At 42.1% G+C, this 25,098-nt stretch overlaps 2 protein-coding genes across 2 annotated transcripts in view; one reads left to right on the forward strand and one right to left on the reverse strand.

Moving 5' to 3' along the window:
* lrmp (lymphoid-restricted membrane protein) overlaps positions 1 to 14,520 on the reverse strand; it is a 29,530-nt gene extending 15,010 nt beyond the window's left edge. The window contains exons 1-19 of the mRNA XM_083999211.1: positions 13,812 to 14,520; positions 12,151 to 12,261; positions 10,816 to 10,996; positions 10,018 to 10,076; positions 9,830 to 9,905; positions 9,529 to 9,687; positions 9,310 to 9,427; positions 8,556 to 8,606; positions 8,307 to 8,384; positions 8,140 to 8,196; positions 7,957 to 8,016; positions 7,301 to 7,365; positions 7,041 to 7,134; positions 6,311 to 6,457; positions 5,611 to 5,712; positions 4,753 to 4,904; positions 3,106 to 3,217; positions 1,871 to 2,153; positions 405 to 451 (exon numbers count right to left, since the gene is read on the reverse strand). Coding sequence (XP_083855337.1) covers positions 405 to 451; positions 1,871 to 2,153; positions 3,106 to 3,217; positions 4,753 to 4,904; positions 5,611 to 5,712; positions 6,311 to 6,457; positions 7,041 to 7,134; positions 7,301 to 7,365; positions 7,957 to 8,016; positions 8,140 to 8,196; positions 8,307 to 8,384; positions 8,556 to 8,606; positions 9,310 to 9,427; positions 9,529 to 9,687; positions 9,830 to 9,905; positions 10,018 to 10,076; positions 10,816 to 10,996; positions 12,151 to 12,261; positions 13,812 to 14,514 — 2,655 coding nt within the window. The 5' untranslated portion in view covers positions 14,515 to 14,520. The remainder of the gene's footprint in view (positions 1 to 404; positions 452 to 1,870; positions 2,154 to 3,105; positions 3,218 to 4,752; positions 4,905 to 5,610; positions 5,713 to 6,310; positions 6,458 to 7,040; positions 7,135 to 7,300; positions 7,366 to 7,956; positions 8,017 to 8,139; positions 8,197 to 8,306; positions 8,385 to 8,555; positions 8,607 to 9,309; positions 9,428 to 9,528; positions 9,688 to 9,829; positions 9,906 to 10,017; positions 10,077 to 10,815; positions 10,997 to 12,150; positions 12,262 to 13,811) is intronic.
* Positions 14,521 to 16,547: 2,027 nt separating this feature from the next.
* bcat1 (branched chain amino-acid transaminase 1, cytosolic) lies at positions 16,548 to 24,681 on the forward strand (the record flags this gene model as incomplete). The annotated part of the gene is made up of 10 exons (XM_083999718.1): positions 16,548 to 16,577; positions 18,853 to 19,050; positions 19,417 to 19,527; positions 19,623 to 19,742; positions 19,829 to 19,986; positions 20,260 to 20,402; positions 20,680 to 20,765; positions 21,076 to 21,216; positions 21,945 to 22,019; positions 24,643 to 24,681. The coding sequence occupies 10 exons, from the start codon at positions 16,548 to 16,550 to the stop codon at positions 24,679 to 24,681; spliced, it is 1,101 nt and encodes a 366-aa protein (XP_083855844.1).
* Between the last annotated feature and the right edge of the window lie 417 nt (positions 24,682 to 25,098).

Consider the following 25,098-nt stretch of genomic DNA (forward strand, 5'->3'; position numbering starts at 1 on the left):
ATGTAATAAGCCTCTAATAATCACATTTGTGCAACCATAAAAACAATTTGAAAATACACTTTCAACAGATTAAAAGATGTTTGCATGTTACATGTTACATTCGGTTCTGCTCGGCTCGGCAATACATTAAAAAAAAAAAAAAAACGGAAATCACTACTCACCTTGTGTCTGGTATCAAGTTACATAACGTCATGCAACTTCATTACTACATGTACAACTAGCAATTAGGTTTTCCAAAGTAGTAAAAGCAAAATATCATACATTTAATAAGTCAATATTCTGTCAAATATTAAGGAACACACAGGCTGAAAGCCTAATTTACAAAAGCCACACAAACATGGTGAGCATCTTATACAATAGATACAGCTCATCTCATGACAGGAACATTTATAAACTCAATTTACCTGCAAAGGCTGGCCGTTCACCTCTGACTCAGCGCAGGCAGCAGCGTCTGTGTGACAGACAAACAGGAAGAACAGAAAAAATATAAAATAAAAACAGAGAAAAAGGTGACAGAACAAAGAAGCTGTTCATTAAGAACCCAGATTTTTGTCAACTTCAAGTACCGGGGTTAATGGACTCCCAAAAACAGTAACCCCACCTTTTACCGTAAAAGGTCAGGCCGTCTATTATGCAAGGCACTGATCTGAGGGAGGGGCAGAGGGGTTAAAATACCATGCATGGCTAAGGTGGCATTAATGACCACATTTGCACTCTCATTTTCTGTCTCTCTGCCTGCCAGCCACTCATGCAGGCAGAGGAATGGGGGATTACTGAGCTCACTTCATGGACTCCAACTGGTCTTACACCTGGCCATAGAAGGACCTTGAGGAAGAGAGGATTTCATGTATTGTGTGGACACGCACACACTGACTCTCACTCTCACACACAACCTTTAGAAGCCCACGGCCACAACAACCATAGAAGGCCGGGGTCTACTTCCAAGGGCCTCAGAGTGTGTGTCCTCGCAGACCGCGAGTGTGTGTACTGTACTTGTGCTTCAAGGGTGGCTGAGTGCCCTGTGACTCCTATGGATTACAGAGGGATAATCCACTCTCTCCCTCACTTACACACACACGCAGACACACACAAATCAACACTCAAAGACAATAATGGCGTCAGTAAGCTGTTGTTCACCAAGAGCGTTTATCCTGTGAAGGACTTTGTAAGACATGGTGAGGCCTGGTGCCTGATGCACCAGCTGGACTATTGTGTGAAGTCAACAAGATGGCCTCAGATTAAAAACTGTGTTTTTTGGCTTCACAGCAGGAATTTAAAGGGATGAAGAACTGAAGTATTGTAAAAGCTACATTTTTTTCTTCTTTTCTGTTGGTAGTGTGATTTAATATTGGCTCTGGATTAGCAGAGGCAGTTATGATCAATGTAATCTATGACAAATGCATACCTAATCTAGATTATAGATAAAGCTGCTGGCATTAAATCTTGTTTCTTTTAATTAAAAATTAGTTTTAACTTTAGTTTTTATAAATCATTACATTAAGGAAATGTTCTGTTCTCTGTAGTCAAAATATGCAGCTCACATTCTTGTTTCATGAAGCTTGCACAAAGCTTATTTTTACTGTTAATCCTACCGGGTTTGATCCAGAGCTGGGAACATGGTGAGTACAGGGGTCACAAGAGGGCTAAAAAAATATTAAACTATATTTAGCCCTATTTGGCTTCCCTTTAAGAGGTTTCAGTCAAGGCTAATTCTGAAATATCTTGGATAAAAAAAGGCTCAAGGAAGACCCCTCTGAGAACATTTAATCTGATGAAAAACAAAAAAAAGTTATAATAGTCCTTTAGTGGCTCAAGTGTTGAGCTGTTAGTGTGTGTTGGTTGTTAGATCCATCATGGTGTCTACACTCACCTTGACTCTCTCCCACTGCTCCCTGGCCAGCCTGAGCCTCCCCAGAGAGGGCAGATATAGGAGTTGACGTGTCCCTGACCTCTCCCTCTCCTGCTGTGTCCACCACCATCCACCTCTCCTCCCCGTCTTCCTCTTCACCTCTGTCTGTTAATTTATCCACCGTATCCTCAGGCCTGTTGTTGGTTTGCCCGTCCTGTACCCGGCAGTTCCTCTCCGCAAGTTCATTCTTCAGGAAGTCTTGGAGGGCGAACTCCTCATCCCAGTCCAAGTCTCCATCTCCAGTCTAAAAGAAAAGAGCACAAAAAGAAGGTCTGACAAAACAAATGCATAGGTAAGATGGGAAACCAACGCTAAATCCAGCTAAAGCAAATCCATGGTTGAGGATGAAGATAAGGCTTGAGCTATGGCTATCACATCATCAATTTCCAGACATATTGATAAAAATAATTTAAAAAATAGAATAAAGGCATGTTGTTTAGCTTAGTGGGTAGAGCGGGTGCCTCACATGCAAAGGCTATAGGTCTTTGCTGCATGTCATGCCCCTTCTCTGTCTCCCCATTTCCTGTCTCTCTACAGCTGTCCGATTAATTAAAGAAAACAAATATATAAAAACAAAAATTCATGTTGATGCAACAATGAGTTTCTCCCTAATCCAGAGCTGTACTGAACAAACCACTTAAAACTGAGAGCTGCATTATTTGGCGTGGACGACATGGTCACTGTGTGCAGATCTATCCACCCCAGCACAGAGCTCATTATGTTTCCCAGTAAAAACAATGGTGCTGTAATGGAAATGTTCAAGCATGTGTTGTTGCATTTTGTGGTGTGTAGGTGTATGGTCCCTCACAAACACAGACACACACTCAGCAACACACCCTCTTCTACCAGATACTCCATCTGTCTGAATACTGTGTGAGCTCTGGCACAGCTTTGCAAGCCAACCATCCAATACTGTACCACTGTGGTGACTATCATTACATATAAAAAAACACATACATGACAATTATTAAAATTGAGTGCAGCACAGACTTGAGTGGTTTTTTCAATCCCGCTTTTAACATTTAAATGGTGTAACTAACACTCATTTGTTTTTCAGAAGTTAAAAACTATTTATACCAACTATGGATTAAGACTAAAACATAAAGATAATGAGAGTGATGGTGATGGGTTGTTGTAGGCTCTATATAGGCCATATAGGTTTACAGACTTAAGTCTGCTTCTATTTTTCCTCTAACCTCTTCCTCTGGTGCAGGTGTTTGGCATGAGGCCTCTCTGCTGTCCTGGGGTGTCTTTAGCTGCTCCAGCTCCTCACACAGCTGTCGCTTCTGGTTCTCCTGCTCCTGCACCCTGTGTACAATGATTCAAAATCATGGTAATTACAACAGACAGCTGAAGGATTATTTGTTTTTTAAGAAAAATGTGAAAGACGTACACAAATTATCAATGCAGTCTTAACTGTCCGCACATCACGAAAAAAACAAAACAAAACAAAAACACATGCACACGGATCCTGCAAAACAGCACGGTGGACATACTGTACCCAATCCGCAGGCCCATGCAGTGTCCCATTCTGTTGCCCAGGGTGACCAGCGCCAGTTCTCCGACTGGCCCAGTGACGACTCCTTCACTTCAGTTTCTTAGATCCAGTCCCTGCCTGACCCTCTGATCTCACACAACACAGATTCTCAAATACGTCCTACAGAGTCCTGATCCTCACACTGCCCTGGAGCCCAGTCTTCCTCCCAACAGTCTAGATTATGATTCTCCAGAGCAGGAGACAGATCTATACCTACGATCAACCCTCTTAAGTTTCAGTCTGAGTTCTCTCTCAAACAATATTTAAGTTCCTGAGATCACCCTGGCAACAGAGCACCAGTAAATCCCAGCTGGACAGCCTGTCCAGTTCTCCCTCTCTGATCTGATACTGTACCACAGCAGCCCTGTTATATATCTGAAGGGGATGTCCGTCTCCATGAACACACACATACAAACAGTCACACACACACACACAGCACGAGGAAAACCCATCCACACAGACTGAAGTCCAGAAATGGCCCAAACCCAAAGCTAGTGAGGTGGGCCCTTTGAGGTCATTGAGGTCAGGATGATTGACGTCTTTCCCCCACTCCGTACAACTGACTAGCCAACTGAGACAGCAGCGAGAGCAGCGAGAGCAGCGAGAGCAGGGAAATAAAGCTCAAACACACTTGCACAGGTCTTATTGTGGTGTTATTTATGTGCACTGATGAAGTTTTATAAATATAATCTGCTCAGAGGCAGAGCTTCTTCGTGGCAGAAACTTCATTGGCTGAATAAAATCCTCTGAAGCTCTGCCCAGTAAGGTTTTTGAATTCATTCAGGACCATGTAGCATTTCACATCCTGGAAACTGATCAGGCATGCTAACAAGTGTATAGAGAAAACCACAGGCTTGTATGAAATAACCAGCTAACTTAGACAGCTTGTTATGTTTACACTGCATTCTATCAGTAAATGACATGACTAAATTTAATCATCCCTGGTTGTGTTCTTCAGTGTTGGCAGTATTACCTTACTTAGCCTGAATATTCTTTAGCACTGCCTACTCAAGTTTAAGTCAACCAATGAGATCGCTGCTGCAAAAAGCAGCTCTGCCTAAAAGAAAATGTTTTCTTACCTTAGAGTCAAGTTGCCTTTAATTGGCCAGCACAGGATTCAGTGCAGTTCTATTCTCTTCCATCTTCCTCTGCTATTTCACTTCCATCATCCTCTGTTCTCATAACAACATCACTCGTTTCAGCATTCAGCATTCAGCAGCTCGCACATTTCTGACTGCCCACTTCTTTTTCACACACTCACAAGCCAAAGACAAAAAGGCAGTGCAAACAACAAAAATCTCCTCACCTCACTGAAAGGTGGAGGATCTCAGTGCGGGACCTCCTCATGTTACTGGCCATTTTGATCAGCTCCTTTTCCAGGGAGTCTGTGTATTGGGCCAGCTGGTCCAGGCTGAGGGCCCAGTCTGCCCTCCTCGAGTCCAGCTCGGCCTGCACCGTCTGTGGGAGGGTAAGGCCAAGGGGTCAGCCTCTCGCTTGGGTGAAGGGATGAAGGCTGTCACACAGCATAAATAGCTGGGTGCCTTTTTTAAGCTTCCAAAAAGTTCTGACACCTCACTGACAAAATCTTTCCTGACCGACAGAGGACAGACATGCACTGGTAACAGCTCTAGCTCTGCTCCACTAATGATTTCTGTCTCATTTGGTATGTTTACTGCTGTATGGCAGTACGTGGCTAATGAATGCAGAGTGGCAACAATGCAGAAGGAGGGGGGGAGAAAATGAGTGAGAGAGACAGAGAGATTCAGAAAGTCAGAGTGAGGGAGGAGGGGAGTGGGTAGTGTTCATGGTACAACACACTGACTAAACAGCTCTGCTTGGATGGGGCCTGTTGGAGAGTTATATAAGTGAGAGATCTCCAGAGAGGAGAGATAGTGGGTGTGAAAGAGAGAAAGAGCAGATAAACAGTAATAGACTGAGAAAAAGAGTGCAACAGGTGGAGGGAGAGGAAGATAGAGATCACATTATATAATTTTGTGATTCATATAGCAAAAAAAAATCTGCCATCTGCCCTTTTTAGCCTTAAATCAGCCTGCAGGCATACAGTATGCAAACACAGGAATGCACACAGGGACTGGGTCTGCAGTGTCTACACTGTTAATCTGCAACTTTGCCTGCAATTAGAAACACGGTGTGAGCATCTGACCTGAAGACCGATGTCTGTGTTGCCCTCTGTGCGTGTGAAGTCATCCAACAAGCCTCTAAGTGTAGATAAGACAGAGTCCGTTTCGTCCTTGAAATCCCTTTTCTGAGAGACATAAAGAAGATTCAGAAAGGCAAGACATTTGTATGTCTTGTATGCATAAACTTACTGTTTTAAATATACTTTGATAATCTAAAACTGCACATGTAGCTGCTGCCTAAACAATTACACCAACACATGACTAACTATATGTTTAATTGGTATGGGAAAGATCATCCTGATGAACAGAGGGGATTGACAGAAAGTCTAAGTCAAGTCTCTAGTGAAAGATAAAAATCAGTGATGTCTCAACAGTTCTACGTTGTGGTTCGAGCTAAGTGTTATGCTGCCTTATTTAGCTTGTAGCAGGCTGTAGCTGAACTTACAGAAAGGAAGTGAGAACATTTAACTGCTTATGCAAACAGGTAGTATTGACTATTCAAGCTAAACTTTTAAAATTATATTTGCAGTTCCTCTGTATAAGAAAATGATTTTAACAAATAGTAAATCTGATGTAATGCTGGTTTTGTGTTGATTAGTTAGAGCGTGACATTTAAATTTCAAATACACAACTCGAAACACTTCACACAATTAAACAATGAGACTCTTTCAAATGCCAGTTGTCCACCAGTCACCACACACACACTTGATCACACTTGGTTACCAGTTTGTTTAACATGCTCTTGAACTCCTGGGCCATGTGTTCAGGATTGGGTCCCTGGAGCATCAGCAGAACCTCCCTGTCCAGAGTCTCGTCCAGCGGAGAAGCAAAGCTCATGGTAGTGGACAAATGTTCGGCTCCATTGGGAGCCTGTGGCAGACAGCAACACAATTTATATGAATGAGCAGAAGATGCTTCAAGCAAAGTTGTACCATTAGTGTAAAGACAGACTGAACAAGTATGTAGCATGTGGTTATCAACATATAATGTTCAGACAGTGCTTTGTATTGTGTTTAAAAAATGTGGGAAGCCTCGCAGCTTGTGGAGGAAAACTCTTCACAGATTAATCACCTGCCTGTGGGCATAAAAATTCTCAGAACAGCAGTTGGGATCAAGGGCACTACAAAACAAGATTACATAACACAACAACTACTAGCTGTCTACTGAAGTGCTTGTTCGGTGTGAATATGGTGTTTCTGTGCAGCCAATATTCATGTTCTAATGTGCTGCAGTTTGGCTGCTAGAAGACTCGCCACGGCCATAAATTCTGTCGGGAAAAAATGCAAACGACTATAGAATGTGTACAGAAAAATTAGGATAAATGTCAGCATATATGACAAGGAGGGACGAAAGAGCAGATGAGTAAGAGATGTGTGATAAGAGCAAAGAGGAGAGAGAGGAAAAGGAAAGTTGAGCACATGGAGAAAATCACCCAGAGTGAGGGACTGCTGACCTCCAGTGGCGACTGTGCCAGAGCCAGTTCAGTCTGTAGGGATCCTGAGGTGCTCTGGTTCAACCTGTAGGCCACTGACAGGGACAGGCCAGCCCTGTGAGAGACAGAGGGAATAATCACGATCAAACATGACATTCATTATCACTGAAGTTTTATTATACACACCAAGTTTGGAGCTTGGTTACTATTTCAAATGTGGTCAATATCTACTTCCTTAGTGGATATCCTTCTACACCTGGGTCATTCTTGCTCATACTAACCCAGCCAGGTCTGGATAGATCATCTGCATCTGGCTCTCCAGCTTGTTCTTATCCGCTCTCAGCAGCTAGAAGGAACAACAGAGAAGCCAACCATCTCACACCATATTTACAAGTCAGCTTGTAGCTAACTCTAGCAAAGCAGTGAGCTACAAGTCTTGTGTGTGTGTGTGTGTGTGTGTGTGTGTGTGTGTGTGTGTGTGTGTGTGTGTGTGTGTGTGTGTGTGTGTGTGTGTGTGTGTGTGTGTGTGTGTGTGTGTGTGTGTGTGTGTGTGTGTGTGTGTGTGTGTGTGTGTGTGTGTGTGTGTGTGTGTGTGTGTGTGTGTGTGGAAGGACAGCAGGTGATTTCATTCCCACAGATTGTCTTCACAACCAAACCAACACATGCTGATAATTGAGTCAACACACTGGATACAGCAGAGAACTGTCTGTGCAGAAAAAAAAACAAAACTAATCTTAGAACAAATTACGCAAATTGGAATGTTCTGCTGTGTGGTTGCAGTAGACCCAGTGGCAGATTAAATGGCTGTATGGGTATGAAGAAGTCAAGAGATAAGGAAGATATGAAAAAAGTAAAAGAATATTTCTGATATGTTATTAGGGGCTGTTGATGCATAGAAGCTGAAATGAGTATTTGACGTGAAGTTCAACACACTGACCTCTGTGATGGAGGAGTATTCCTCCACCGCCGCCTTCAGCTCATCTATCTGTCTCTTTTTCTGTAGAAGGAAGGGAAGGACGTTCAAGCTATTTTATGTAACACATGATCAAAAGCTGCCACAAAACAGCAAAGGCTTTCCAGTGACATTAAAATGGATAATAACACCGCATACGGCACTGACCTCAAGTATCACCGCTTCCTTTTCACTAACGACGGCATCGAATGAGTGAATTTGCACCTGAGGCCAAGGAAAAGGCAGTTGCATAACGATGACGTACCGGAAACACAATGAGCACCAATCCAGGACAAAATGTAAAAATGATTTTGCACAGAAACTAAAAAAGGTACCTGAAGGTCAGCGTTAATGTCACACAGCTCTGCTATTCTCCTCTGAAGCTCGTCCATCTCCATGGTGACCTTGAAGTTCTGAGGAGGCAACAGAGGGGAGTAAGGACACCCATTCACATCCTTTCATGAACAAACTTGCAACAATATGCTATCTATGAATAGGTGAGTGCTTTTGATGCCCTGTGAAGTCAGGCCATTGATTTCACTGTCAACTGTTTTGACAACGGTCATCCTTTCACGGTCAAGTACCTCTTCCTGAAGCGAGGCGATCTTGGCGATGAGACTCTGGTTCTCTCGCTCCTAAAAAGAAGAAAATAATTCAATGGTGGCTATGGAAACACAACAATTCTCAGCCCTTGACTTGTTCACTTAAAATATTATATTACATTGCATTGTATGTTGTTGAATATGAGGTATTTCATGAAAAATGTAAACACAATCTGAGACGTGGGCTGCGGCTGAGATAGTGGGGCCTCATTCAAAGCTTGCACATTTTTCTGAAGGCGCCAGACATTGTCCAAGTTGAACATCATGTTACATGCACAAACACTTAGCTTTATCCATTCTGTTTGTTCTGTTGCAAACCCTATGTGGAAATATACACAGCTGAAACACAAGTCAAAGCTTGTCAATAAATTCATATGAATTTCAAACCCACAAAAACTTGTTTTACAGGAGCTTGTGATTGTGCCACAATGCGATACACAAGAAAAATCTATCCTTCAATCTTAAGAAACAGTGCAAGTTAACGCAGCAGAGCTTTCAAAAGATTATGCTGCAGAATAAGAGTTTTTATTTTAGGCCAAATGGATCGATAACAACTGATGCTAGTATGACTTGACTTGTTTTCTATGCTACAGTATATTTCGACTACACTTGTCTACTCTGCACACAAAGTAAGAATAAAGCCCACGTAACAAAGCAACAGACACGTGTCTTCCCTCAGCATGTGAGCAGAAAGCACTTTCAGAGATCCTCTTTGTGCTGCCTGACTTTGACTAACCACATGTTTGCTGTGTGCGGAGGCGCGAGCTCTGCCTTCCTCCGTACAGCTCAGAGTAGCCTTCATCTCCTCCACCTCCTCCTTCAGCATCTTCTCCTTCTGGGCCAGCTGCTGGTTACTGAGCGAGAGGACAAACATGGATGGAAGTAAGCAAACCACATGGTGCTGCAGTAAATCTGTGCAGTCTATGTGCGGTGCAGGTATTCAAGTGCTTCTTACACCCTGGCCTGGTTGTGTAAATCCTCATTCTCCTCTGCCAGCTTCTGGTTGCTCTCCTCCATGCCCTCCACCACTTGCTTCAGCTTCCTCACCTCCTCCTGGAGCTTCTGATTACTCATCTGGAGGTCAGCCACACAATACACCAGCTCTGACGTTTCACTGAGAAGGGAAAAACACATATAGACAAGGTGCAATTTAGCTGAATATAACAAGGTTATGTGTGGGTGGTAATATACACAAACACAGGTACAGTATGGCCCATTTATAAAAGACAGCATCACTATTTAATACATTCACTTACAATTCTGCTCTGGAGGACTCCCCTCCAAAGGCCTCCAAGCTTCCCGAGGTCATATTGAGCAGCATGGACCTCTTGGCTAAAACATACAAAACACATTACGTGTCAGTGGTGGGAAGAAAAATTAGATGCGTGTATACAACACATGAAAATGAAACTGAAACACGTGAGCTGTCACGCAGTGCACTCACCAGACAGGCTGTCTCTGAGTTTGACTGAGTCTTGAGTGATGTCATCTGTTGGCACCTCCCTGAAATACAACACAAAATAAAACATGCGTTACCCATGTACTGTATGTATTTAGCCTTTTTTCTCTTTCTATTATTATTATTATTATTATTATTATTACTATTTTTCTACTATCATTTTTCCTGATTATTACCTTGTTTCTTATCTCTTTCTGTCTGAAAACATGATTGTATTGTTCCTTACTTGTCAATAAAGATAAAAAAAATAATAATAAATAAAGTGTGCAAAATCATTAAAAAAATATTATATTATGGTCTTTCATCTGAACCCGATGTTACTGTTGGACTCTTCTACTGTGTTTATAATGTAGTGCTGAATTGCTGAGCACTCCTGCACTGCTGCAAAGACAACTCTTCGGTTCATATACCTTACTCAGTCGTATACTGACTTAACAAGATGCCTCATCACCAAAAGGTGTAGCTTTTACTTTCAATTTTAACCACAGAATGTGTGACGGGGACGTCTCAGAAACAGGGACAGAGGTGTTAAATGCACATCAAATACACACCAACAGACAACGACGCACTGTTAAAGGGAGATATCTAGAGGTGAAACTATGAGGAAAAACCATTTATCACTAGTAATCTCTCATCTGATGCAGAACCCACCCACACAGCTCTATCTACCAGTAGCTGTTCTCCAAACAGAAAGCGGAGGACCAGAAAAAAGATGCAATACACCCTCTCCTTTTTTACACCATGTTGGACACTCTGTTAACTTCAAATCTGTAGTTCTTTTACCCGTTGTTGCGGCGGTCATCAATCCACTCTTTCATGACGGCGTGGTAGGTGTCCAGGTCGATGGAGACATCTTTGTGCTCTGGATCCAGCATGTTGCAAAGCTCCTCCAGCCCACTGTCTTCTGAGCTGCGACTCGTGGTGTGCCGCAGGTAGTCCACAATGTGAGACACATACACTTTACCTGGAAGATGCATGAATCACAGACATATGTAATATGACATGAGACATATGGATTATTTACCCTGTCACAACATAAAATGTTATTTCATGATGATGACTTTGAAGTAATTAACTCTTTGTCTCTCCTGCAATTTCAGTTGATTTTCTTCATTTGAACCTTGAGACTATTCTGATACATCGTGACTTCAAATGTGGGTTATACTGTAGGCACTGGCAGGAAAAAGTAGTAACCATAGTGACAGTAAGAATCAGTTAACTTTTTAGTAGTTAGTTTCACAGATTTCAGTGCTGACCTCACTGTTTTTTTTCCACACAGTATCAGAACACTATTCTAAAAAGGTGACTCTTTAAGATGTTCAGAAACAAAATGCACTGACATAAACATAAGGTATTTACATTACGTACCTATTCAGAACAAAGTGTCTAGTAGTAGTTGTAGAAGCGATAGTAATAGCAGTGCATCTAATATTTTCACATTTACTTAAAACATTTAACAAAACCAATCATTGCTGAAGCCCATTTATCTAAGAAGTCACTTAACTATCTTCATTTTTTAATTTAAATAACATCCGTAGAAAAAAACAACAACAACAAATAACCAAAGCACAAAAACCTGTATCCATCACCAGAAGAGCACAAAAAATGGAAGATAATATAATTTAGGATGGAATTAAATCCATGGGTCAAAATTCAGGAATGATAAAAAAAAATAAAAAAAATAAAAAACTTCCTGAATATCAGGCAAAAATGAATTTGAAAAACTTTCCTTCCCTATTTTTGAAAAGACAGACTCCATATCCCATACCTCTGCTGCAAAGGGTGCTTCACTCCAGAAGAACATCAAAAATGTTAGATGAGATAACAAGTCCCTGCACATCATTTGAGAAAACTTGTGGATCTTGTGCAAGAGGAAGACTCAGACAACACGGATACTGTGTGACTGCTGGAAGCTGAGAGGATTACATCGGCCATCCACACAGAAACACACTGCCACAGTATACTCAATAATAAATAGTAATTCATCATAAGACTGTTGTGTACAACTTGCTGGAAGACTCTGCTGCTGCCTGAACTAAGCATTGTGTGCGTGCACGAGTGAGTGAGTGTGTGTGTGTGTGTGTGTGAGAGTGTGTGTGTGTGTGTGTGTGTATATACCTCGACGCTGGGTATCACAAGCATGGAAGATGGTATCGAGCAGATTCTCCTCACAGATGAGGCTGATCTCTGCCATATTCTCCTTCCTGTTCTCAGTGGCCATTGAGCTCCCTGAAACATGAATATGCAACACACACACACAGACTGTACTAAGTTGTGTTGCAAAGCGAGCACATGATACATTTTCCTTCAGGCACAGTACTGCTAAGTTACATAAGGCACGCCAGTTTGAAGCAACAAATATTTTTGTTTTGTCACTCACAGTCATAGCAATAAAACAACAGAATCACAGTAAAAACATTCTCTTTAAATTGCAGACTGAGTCTTAATAAAAGCTCAAACTTAAAAAAATATTTGAAAAGGTAAAAAAGGTCAAGATTGACCCACTGAGCCCCTTTCCACCGCTGCTCTAATTTTTTTCCCCACACTGGATAAAGCCACATCCTAACTTTGCGACATGGCAATTATAGAATATGCAAGAACAAAACTGATATTATGTACAATTAAACTGATCAGTGCTGAAGATAAAATATGAATATGAATGAATGAAAGCCTTTCATGCCGCCGACTTATGACGCCTTCAGGAAAAGGTTTGTTTTGTATGGTTACTAATCCAGTGATGTCATAAATTATCTGCATTCTTCATATTCTTGTTATTGCATTTTTGCAGTTACTGACAGTCCCCATTTTGATTATTCTTATCAAATTTACATGACAAAACAAAACAAACGAGAAAAATAAAATTCCAGTCTTCACCCTAAAATTGATGCACAGGCACCCAGTGCCAAATTACACGGCACACTAACCTGAGGCTCAGACCAAATAATCAATTTGATCACAAAATAAAATCATAAACCAAGATCCACTGAGAGTGTTTTCTATCTTAAAACCTCATCTTACTCTCTTAATAAGTTAATGTGATCTGCTCAAAAAACACAACACTGATCTGCAGAAGAGTGCCATGAGTTGTAGCTGAAAGGGATAGTTCAACATTTTGGCAAATTGGCCCATTACCTATAGTCATAGCAGTAGGTTCATTACCTTTAATTGTTGGTGTAAGCCATTTTTAGAACGGTGGAGCAGAGCCGTGAGCTGCTCAGAGCTACGCTACGGAGGCTAATGGGATTTCTTGGTTTCCCTCACTCATCAAATACGGAACGTTACGAGACAGAGTTGTTTTCGAGGTAAATGCAGAGACTGCTTGCCGAAAAACTGCCCTCGACAGGAACGCACATCAGCGGTTTTGCATGAATTTACCTTGAAAACAACTCTGTCTGGTAACGTTCTGTTATTATCTCATAGCGTGGTGAATGTGCAGGTCACAACTTGTCCACCAGAGCGTTTTGGAGTTGTTGGATTGTATATTTGATGAGGGAAACCAAGAAATCCCATGAGCCTCCTTAGTGTAGCTCTGAGCAGCGCCCGGCTTGGTTCCGCCATTCTAAAAATGGCTTACACCAATAATTAAAAGTAACAAACCTACTGCTATGACTATAGTGATTATGGCAATGGGCCAATTTGCCAAAATGTTGAACTATCCCTTTAAAGCTAGAAGACAGTGAGTGGACCTTGAGTTAAGTTTTGCCAATCGATCCTTTTTGTGTTTGCTGCTGCAACAACAACCTACACATCCCAGCTGGGCAGCAGGTGCTCGTCCCTACCTCCATCTCCCATAGACAGTCTTTTCACCACCAGAGCTGGGTAGGGCAGCTCACACTCCGTTGAGTTTGTCATTTCTCCAGCACAGAAGTTGAGGTTGTAGGAGAGGGTGCTGTGGCCCGGGGTGAAGGTGCGGGACAGGGGTGGGCTCCTGCTCCTGCTCGGCCTCTCGCTCTCAGGCTGCACCGACTGAGGTCCTTGTGTGAATGTAAAGTAAGGGGAGTCTTTGGACTGGCCTGTGGGTGTTGAACAATACCTCTGCCATGTCTTAACTTGTCTTAAATCACTCCCATCTGCACCCCTCCTCTCCCCCAGAGTGCTGGTGATGGTGTATGTGATGTTAGTTGCCGTAGCGGGGGTGGAAGGGGTGGACAGAGGGACAGAGGGTCCCAGCCTGCAACTTTGGGAGGCTGCAGAGCTCGGCATCCCCATCCCTCTCCCTCTCCCCTTCCCCTTCTCCTTCTCCTTCACCTTGTCCTTCACCCTTTCCCCCTCGCCTCTGTTGAGGGCCCCTTTCTTCAGGATGGCTTCTAGGTTGTTCCTGAGCCCACACTGCGGGCTGTCGTAGCTGCTCGAGGAAAGCTTGGGAATCTGGAAAGGCGAATTGGGCTCTCGGTCACCGCGCCACTGAATGGTCTGCAATTTGCGGCAAATGCTGTCCACAGGGTTGTGCCGACGATTTGGCTGGGGTGTGTAATAGTCCATGCTGCTGATGGCAGGGCTGTAGTGCTGGCTTCCTGGCTAGAGGAGAGGCTGAAGTCTGGGGAGAGATAAACAGAGACCATTCAGACCAACAAAAGAGCACAAAGATACTTTACCATTGTTATCCTACTGATGGATGACCAACAGTGCATCCTGTCTGTTGTCCCTGGTTGTAAGAACAGAGTGAACGGATAAAGCTGCAGCCTCTAGTGTGTACAAAATAACACCAATACAGAGGTTAAATATGAAAAATTATTATGGGATAGAGAAAAAAAACACCTAATAAATCACCTCCAAGATTAGGTAGATGTCAGGGACAAAGGTTACTGCTAAAAGCTCTAATACAAGCAGGAAATAAAGGAGTAAAGAAGACGATATCAAGCTTTAATCTGTTTAACAACACAAACAGTTCAATAAAAGACTAAAATTGTGATCAGAGAGTCAATAGAAATGATTGTAAATGCAAACTTGATTTACATATTGGCGTATAAGTGTGGAAACATTGAATAACTCAAAGCACAATGCACTTACACCCCCAGGTGTGCAAATGAGCTGATTAATTAAATTCAACACGGATACTAAACAATGTCATCCCTTTCAATTACAGTTACAACTCCTCTCAGCTGAAGTAACAGGTTGAAATTCGATATGATAATTGACTTCATTACAGAGAATCTGCAGACTTAGAAAAAAATGTACAACCTGTCGGGCTACGACAAATACCACAGGAAAATTGTATTATTCATCAGCGAGTCCATACAGACAAGGCTGAAAAAGACTCACCTTGTGTGTTACCCCCTCAAAGAGCCTCTGTCTCCTGGCTGAGTGTGTAATATCTATCTGCTACAGAATGTTTGTCTAACTGACTCCAGGCGCAAACAGGGGAGCACGCGCACAGGTGGTTAGAAATCCGGGGTGCTCGCGCCAGAGAGAGTTAAAACCTCCGCGGTTGTGCACTATGGTACAAAAAAACATGAGGCAGCACCCCCTCCCTGTGGCTCGACGGCGACACAACAGCACCAAACTAAACAACATGGGACAGCACAACGTTACATTTACTACTGTGGTGAGTTGTATCGGTGTTCAGTCTGATAAATTAAAACAAATTGACTGCACTGACGAGCGTCGACCGCCGCCACGCGGACAGAGAAAACACCGCAGTGCTCGTCCACCAAACAAAGTAGGCCCTACATTTGAATAAAAAGAATCTAGAACACACTTAACAAATAAATAATGAAGTCCCCGTTGAGTCCGGGGTCAGCTGCTCTTCTGACGCACTAATTTGGATATTTGTTACAGCACAACAAAGGGACTGGTTTTAACCTGAGTGAGCAGTAAGCGGTTTAGCAGGGACAATTTGAAGAGGTGCACAGCCGGTTTCATTTTCATCACAGCCACCTTTGGGTCAGCCGCCTCTCCTGCTCTGAAGGTAACTCATCCTGCAACAGGCCGGTAGACTATACTCAGGTGTACGTATGTTGGGGATAAATATTGGTGACGCAGTGCTTTAATCTGGCAGTAAGTGTAAGTACACAATATTAATAACCTATAGCCTACTAAAGCTGTCAATACTGATATCATCGCACACACTTTGCTTTAATTCAGTGTCACCATATGCCAGTAATTGAAGTACTATACATATAATAATATGGCTCATCATATGATGTGACATAACTGCAAGAATTGATCATGTGTTCATGTTCATTAAAAAATATTTATACAGACAAGAAAAATCGGGGGAAATCAATGGGATAAGTTCACACTATGTTTGGAGAAGGTATTATACAAATTGGTAATGTGAAGTTAGTGGAGGACTCTTATGTTCATTGTTATCTTGGACAAAAGCTGGTTCTCCTACATATTTCCTTGTAATTGTTCATGGTGTAGCCTACAGCAAGTCAGCTGACCAGTCACACCTTTTTCATGCAGTCCTACTGTATTTATATGTGTTGTGTATTTGTAAGCTTTCATGCAGAAGAACTAAGAGCTTGATTTTCTTGTCTTTACAGGAAAGCAGCTCCCTGTCTACCACTTAAATGGCTGACAACACCATCCCAAGCTTTAAGGTAAATGAAGCAAGTTATTTCAATGTGTTGTAGCTGTTTGGTTTGAATGGATGGTAAAAAAACGGCTCTAATAGATTTTGGTAAATGCCACTGCCTTAATGCCATTTTGATTTAAAAGCACCCACCCTCAGTAGCTGCTCCACCTGCAGCATCTTGATGATTCCTTGGCTCTCTGATGCTCAAAAATCCCCCATGCTGCTCCACATACAAGATGCTCCAGCACTGCTTCTTGTCCTCATGCTGCACCGAGCACCACTGTAAGGCCCCCCCGAGAGCTGCTAGTCCATCACCTGTGCTCTTGTCCGGGCACCAAACACATGAACAGTAAATCCAGCAGAAATCCCAGCGCTGCTGTCAACCTGGGCAAGTCTTTTCTGGGGGCTAATGATTTAGCCCTCACCTGCCATTTCAACAGAATAATATTCACAGTGTCACCATTTTGAAGGCGGAAGGACACAGTGTCCACTCTGGTACTCGTCCTCCTCTTCCTCCTGGTGCAGCCTGCTCAACAGAATCCACTTTCCCAGCTCACGCTAAGTCGCTGGAGCTTTGCTTGTTTTCTGACCCTGGACGCCTGAGCAGTAGACAGCAGGCTCAGGTAGAGATTAAGCTGGACATGTACAAACACAAACACTCACAAGGATGAGTGTTGGCTTTGGTCTGGAGATATGTGCCATCATTCGCCACCATTGAAAAAGTTAATTACTGTTTTCATCTAGCGGGTAATCGCATTACACTCACAGCACCCTGAGGCCTGTGCTGGCAGACACACTAATAATGCAAAAGATACTAGCAGTGCTTGTTTTCAAAGACCTGTACTCCCGCTAACTTCCTTTGCTGTTCTCTTACACACCAGAAGATGGTTGGCTGTTCAACCAAGCTCGTATTTATAGCCACTTAATCCTGACCAAACATTGGCTGGACTGTGTGTGAACTCAGGGATGCAGGTAACTGTGGAGAGGGATTACAGCCCATTCCGAGTGCTACTGACAACTAGGCGTACTGTGTTATTGTGCTATCATGGGAGACGGGGCTGTGTGAAGATGGTGTAGGAGTGGATATTCTTATGGCTACTGGCAGAAAAATACATCGGAGAAGGTTTAGCTGCTAAACAGGAAAATAAGAATTAAAGTCACAATTGTTTGTGTCTTGAAAATATAATTGGAGACAAAGTGAACAGGTAAAAAAAAAAAAGATTAACCAGAAGAAAAAGCAGAACTTTCACACAGTGCTGTGTTGTGGTTGTCTGCCACTTCCCAATACTGTAATCTGGGATTATAGTGCAAGCAACCTTCTGCAAGAAGAGAGGGGATAAAGGGTCAGTCTAATCCCAGCCAGTTGGAACCTAGTGAATGGTGGGCCACATACATCACATAACTGAGTTTTACAGCACAGCAGGAAAGGACAGCACTCCCAACTGTCTCTCTCCTCACAGCTCTCGAATAATATGACACATCTCTCTCAGCCTGCTGTTGCTGCAGCTCTGTAAAAGTAGCATGGGGACGCAGCGGAGTTGGAGACTGGATGAATATGATTCAAGCCCCTTCAGTGCTAATATGGGGCCACCCTATTCAGCATCGAGTCATGACATTTGATATGAGATAATTGAGAAAGACAGTGTGAATGCAGTTATAAACATCTTTTTTTCATCCATCTAAAAGTGTTCAGTCCAGCCAGTTCTGGGTCCACCTCTTGGTCATTTCCCAGTTGGACAGGCCTGGAAAATCTCTGAATGCGGGAGGATTCCTAATCAGATGCCTGAACTACCTAAAAAAAAGAGGAGTGAGTTAGTTTATACAAAGTGTTCTACCCACCCTAAACATAAAAGAACACTTTTTATAAATAAGGAGTCACTTTGTTTTTGTTTTTCTCAATACCAAAGAAACAAACCGGAAGATGCAATTTATGGAAATATGGAAGGAAGTGTTCACTCATGTCCACAGCACGGACACTGTTTTTGATTTTGAGTGGTGTCATCTGTAGAGATCCTGACTGTGTTCCTGCATAACATGAAACAGATAGTGTTATGGATTATTCTTTAAGAAGCAGGACAAAGGTTATTCCTCATTTTATTAACGTTCCCTCAGTTTTGATTGAATGAAGACAGCATGAATATAATCTGTCTTTAACTTGAAAGACGTTAGGCAGACATACTGAATGTGAACTGTGAATTCAGTCTTCAGTGAGTGAAGAAGTTAATACAGACTGGATTTTTGCACAAAATGTTCACATTCATTTCAACACAACACTGTTTTCCTCTTTTTTAACCATGCAGGCAGCCGACCTAGTCATCCAGCTGTCCTCCACTCCAAAGGCCCAACCTGACGTGGTTTACTCCTTCGGGACTGTCTTTACTGACCACATGCTGACTATAGAGTGGAGCGAGACTGAGGGCTGGCAGGCTCCGCTCATCAAGCCATTTGGGAACCTGTCTCTCCACCCAGCCTGTTCATCACTACACTACGGCATACAGGTGTGGTCACCAGGATGTGTCAAATGTCTGAAATTTGACTCAGCAGATCTACTTACCCAATATGCAGTACAATTGAAATTATGTTTCAATCAAGCTCTGGCAAATCAGAAATATTTAAAGTATTCATAGGGACAAGGAAAACCATGTGCTTGGTGTTTTACTTGCTTGCTATTTCCAGTGTTTGAGGCCCAAAGTATGTTTACATTTGAGGACTTATATAACACTTATGATACAACTTTAACTTAATCAATTACTATGTGTTTCTCCACCAGAATATTATTATAATAATATTATTCTTGACAGAATAAAGAGGTTTTTTTAACTTTTATTTTACAAATTAAGCCTGTGATGATGTATTCTCACCAGCTGTTTGAAGGCTTGAAGGCGTACCGTGGGGACGACAACCGACTGCGCCTCTTCAGACCGATGCTCAACATGAACCGCATGGCCAAGTCTGCTAAAAGAGCTTGTCTACCTGTAAGATCAATGAAATGGATGAATGAAGGTGGACTGATGAAAGGATAGGTGGCACTAAAGAATAAATTACTGTCATATTTCTCTGTCTCTCTCAGGCTTTTGATCAGGCAGAGTTGCTGGAGTGCATCAGACGACTGGTAGAGATTGACCAGGACTGGGTCCCTAACTCAGACTCTGCTAGTCTGTACATAAGACCAACATTTATCAGCACTGAGGTGAGGGGGGTTAATGAATTTCTGTAATCATTAATTTCTTTAATTACAGTGAATGGAATCTGAAATATACATCTCTCTCCTGGTAGCCCTCCCTGGGTGTGAAGAAGCCGGCCAGTGCCTTGCTCTATGTGATCTTGTGTCAAGTAGGCTCTTACTTCAGCGAGGCCGAGGCTCTCTCTCTGTGGGCCGATCCAAAGTACACTCGGGCCTGGAAAGGAGGAACAGGAGACTGCAAGATGGGAGGGTGGGTTTGATGTTTTGATATATAATAGTCAGCCAGTGGGCATATCTGGAAACCTTAAAGGTTTCATTTGATTTATTATAAAAAATAACTAAGTTGTACTATCTCTTTCTGAAATGAAATGAGTGAATTTAGATCTATTCAGCCCTAATATAAGCACTGAATATCCTTGTGTTCTTACACTTATCTAATCTAACATCACTATTGAAGTTGCATGCAGTGCTGTAGATTCTAAGATAATGAAGTGATTGCAACTTTTGCTGTGGACATCTGCAGGAACTATGGATGTGCTCTGTTTGCCCAGTATGAGGCACAGGATTATGGATGCCCACAGGTGTTGTGGCTGTATGGAGAAGATCACCAGATCACAGAGGCAGGAACCATGAACATCTTCCTGCACTGGATTAATGAGAATGGGGGTGAGTCCTCATCAATACCACAGCCCTGTTTGGTCAGTCACAGTCAGTAAATGTACTGTGAGTGGTTTAAGGGGATGTGTAGTTGTGCTCAGACATGTGTTGAAATTATCAGTTGTGGAACATGTAAAAAAAAAAAAAAAAATTCAAGAGAAGCATCTTTCTTTAAATATTTCTACTGACCTCTACTGGTAAAATTGCTTCATTACAGCTGCAGGACTTTTTATTAATTGCTGCCTGAAACGGTGGTGTATTTCTTGATTATTTTTGTGGTCTTCAGAGGAGGAGCTTGCAACTCCACCTCTGGATGGCATCATCCTCCCAGGAATAACCCGACAGAGCATCCTGGAGCTGACAAGGCAAAGGGTGAGAAAGACACACACACACACACACACACACACACACACACACACACACACACACACACACACACACACACACACACACACACACACACACACACACACACACACACACACACACACAGAGTCAGACATCAGCATGAATTCTTCTTCCACCTGACTTGTCATTAGTTGTCATGTGCCTTTCCTTCTCATGTTCAGGATTTAGTAACACAGTCTTTATATTAATATTAATTATACAGCTCTAAGATTAGCCTAAGTGGGTAATTTTCCTTACATTCTTTTTGAGTCTCTCTGCTCTTCACTTCTCTCAGGGTGAGTTTAAAGTGTCAGAGCGCTACCTGACCATGAGCCAGCTGAGCTGTGCTCTGAAGGAGCAGCGGGTCAAAGAGATGTTTGGCTCTGGCACCGCCTGCATGATCTGCCCCATAGGGCACATTATTTACCAGGGAGAGGTAAGACCAACACATGTGTCTCTCTGTTCATTAATTGATTACACAATTATAGCAGCAAGTTGAGAGCAGCAGGGTTTATAACTCCTCATCATGAATCTATTTTCCCACTGCCTCTGCATTTTGTAGTAAATGATGTTGTTAAGCTTCCAAACAATGGTTGGATTTTTCTGTCACTTATTGTGTCATCACAATAATAATCACTAATAAAAAAAAGACAATTTAATTATCCTGGAGCTATTTGCTTCAATCAAATTAATGAGTGAGTTTTGTTGTTTGACTCTGTTTCTGTTTATGCTAAGATAGGATAAACAGCTGCTTCCTCTGTATTGAACAAACAGAATTGTCAATTGAAAAAATAAGACAGACCTATTTCTGCCGTATGATAACATAAAGGAAATTCAACTTTGTGAATTCCATTATGTTAGTTACACTGTGCAGGAAAATGATCTGTCTTCATTAGATATTTTCTTCATATTAAAAGCGCATAGATGTATGTAGAAAGTAATTACATGTAATTAATTTCAAAGCTACGAGGTTAAGAATGTGATGAATGATGTTCATTGTCTCATGTGACCACATGGGCAGTTTTCATCTTTGGAAGGTCATCAGAAGCCAATGGCTGCTGTTTTTTTTATTTTATTATTTATTTATTTATTTTTTAGATTTTTTAAATTAGATTCACAGATCCAATTACATTATTATTAAAACTGTGTTTTTGTGTGTTTTAGACCTTGCACATGCCCTGTCAGGATAAAAACTCACAGTTGACTTCACAAATAGCAAAGGAACTCACGGATATACAGGTTGGTGGATGCACACACACACACACACACACACACACACACACACACACACACACACACACACACACACACACACACACATACACGCAACCCACAGAAGATCCCCCTAGCTCACTAACAGCTGGTTGAACAGCTGTGTTCTTTACACCCCTGTCACCCTCAGGACTTTGTTTTCATTTAGTAACGGGTTACTTTAAATGAAGCCTTCAGTGATGTGATTGTAGGTGAGGAAACAGCAGCTTAGGAAATAACAGGTGGCTGTAGTTGCAGCAGCAGTGACAACACAGTAGCACATGTATATTTTGTCACATGTCAACCTCCTAAATGCACACATTCGTACCAACCATCCATAAGGGGCTTCATAGAAAAGGACAAATAGTGTTAACTAAACAAACACAAATCCTCCCTCTAAATATTAATTTATATTGCATCTCTATAAATGCATTACAGTATTGTTTGTGTTTATTTTGCAACTCAGTGAGATGGAATTATCCTTTTTCTTTTTCTGTTTACAAACCCCATCGGTCCTTATTCATTTCACACCCACTACATGCATTATGTTGCCTGCAAGTACATAATAGTGAAATATCTTATTAGATAATGAGTAATGATTTGGTACTATGGCCTACAAACACACCACCTCTACAGTCTACACAACACTGCAGGTTTAAACGCGCTCATAAAGTTCCTTGCTGAAGGCTTGATTTGTGTTAATGAGTGTTGTATATATCGCTGACTGTCTGTTATTGTGCTGTGTAATGAGTCAGTTATTAGTATTCTCTCTTTTTCTCTCTGGTAACGAGTCAGGCCTTCCTATGGTTGAGATTATGGTCAAGCTAAGATGGTTCTTGGTCTAAATCTTCATCTTAAAAAAATACAGGTGCCTTTGTAAAGATTAGGATTTTTTTCACAGCTGCTTTCCTCACCAGAGGGAGTTGCGCATGTTTAACAGATAACCTGCAAGTCCTGTGCATTGTATGAAAATAACACGAAGGAAAAATAATCTAATCTAAAGCAAACAGTCTCAGCTTCAGAATCTGGTCCTGGCACAGAGAAGCAGGGTGAAGCTAGAGAACTCACACAGGACATTGATTAGAAAGCAACACAAGAACCAAACTAATATACTGTACAACACAAGACACCCTCGAGTTACAGTATATGTCCCCCAAACTTCAAATGAGTGAAATGAAAGGAAGGAGGAAATCATAAGGCTATAACTGACATGGACACACTACTGAGTTTGTAGCCTGATACATATATATATATATATATATATACAGAAACAGAAAGTAGCTTGATATTTAATTCATTTTCTGACCTGTGCTCCATGGAAGATAGACACCTCAGTGAAGTTCATGTTTTTCTGTTGTTTATCGAAAAACTAAGTGGATTTCTTCTTATTTCTGTGAGTCATCTTTGACAACCTGTAGGTGTCAATCTTCTTCTCTCGTTTCCATGTTTCTGTCACTCTCCCATGTGCTGGTCTCTGACTACTCTTAAAGATATTCTTGACTGGGGAGGTATAACAACACTTTCAGATATGAGTTAGACAGAAGTTTCTGCACTCCTAAACGTCCTCCAAACACTTATCTCTTTAACTGTGACCTTTGCCCTTTCCTTTGCTTTGTCTTTCCCTTCTCCTCTTGATGATTAGCATATCTGCTCCCTCCATCAATCAGGCCTTGTATGCATGCGTGATGTGTGTTATGAATTTGTTGACCACATCTCTATGTGCGATAACATCTCCCCTGGTCGACAGTGCTTCAGAGGAGAGAGAGGGGAAGAGGCAGACAGTTGTCAGCCTAATGGCGAAGCGTGGAGAGTTGGAGATAGGGGCAAGACAAACTCCTGGATTCTCTCATTAAGCTTGCTGTAATTGCACAAACCCAATTATTGCCTCAGCCTTTTGTGATCTTCAAAGCTAAGATGCTGCAAATGAAGCCTGGAACAAGTGGGAGAGGAGGAGGAGGAGGAGGAAGAAGATTTAGGCGAGGGGGGGAATGGGCGGCAGCAAAGCTTAATGAACAATAAAATCGACAAAACGCTGGAAAACACAGCGCTCCTTCCGCAGTGCTGTTAAATCTGTTGACATTTCATTTGGAGGGAAGCAGCTCAGTGTTATCCCCCCACACACACTCGTCCTCCCGCCCCTCTTGAAGACAACATTGTGCAACAAACAAACGAGTGGTCTGAGGCAGCAGATGAAAGATGGGTTTACTAAGTCGCCCTGCTGTTCCTCTTTCAAGTTAATTAGAAATCACATTCTTTTGTTTCCCCTTCGCAGGCGTTTATTTACTTTCTCACTTCGACCATTAGAACAAATTTGCAACATGAGACACAAATAATTGGATTTGTCTCCGCGGCTGTCATGGATTGGGGAACATTTTGTTTTGATTTTTATTATAGTGCCTTTTCTCTGTTGTGTTGTGTTCTGTTAGTGGCTGAGTTTGCAGATTTGCTTACGGATATTTGATCTCATTTTTTGATTTGTGTTTTGCTCGCAATTACACAGTAGCGGCGAGAGAAGTTTAGTGCTTAGCGGCTCAGAGATTTTTTTTCACCGCTCGGGCCCCAGAGGACCAAAGACTGTCATAACCTTTTCATGACCTTCGTTCTCTTACAGTATGGCCGCACACCCAGTGACTGGACTTTCCTGGTGTAGCAGTGACGATGAAGGAGCCTGGCCCACACACACACACACATGCGCACAGAAAGATGGATTGTTACGCAACAACCAAAAACATACTGTGCATGTACAGTCATAAGGAAAAAGTGTATGTGCAATATTTTGAGCGCAGCTGCAACACGCTTAGAAACCAAAATGTCTGAGCCGTGAGTATGTCATACAAAGTAATTAATGACAAACACAACTGTCCAAAGTAATTAACAAAAGAGGGGTAACGTCTCATGCAATACTGCACAATAACTTGCACTGTTTCTTGCCTCCTTTTCCAACCAACACCAGGAAACAGCTGTAGCTTTGATACAACATGAAAAGAAACATGTGCAATACCAGAGTTACATAAATTTCATAAAACTTGTGTCAGAGTTACAAACCAGCTGTAAAGGGATTTAACTC

The sequence above is a fragment of the Trachurus trachurus genome (genome assembly GCF_905171665.1).
Source record: "Trachurus trachurus genome assembly, chromosome: 23".
In the NCBI taxonomy this organism is placed as follows: domain Eukaryota; kingdom Metazoa; phylum Chordata; class Actinopteri; order Carangiformes; family Carangidae; genus Trachurus; species Trachurus trachurus.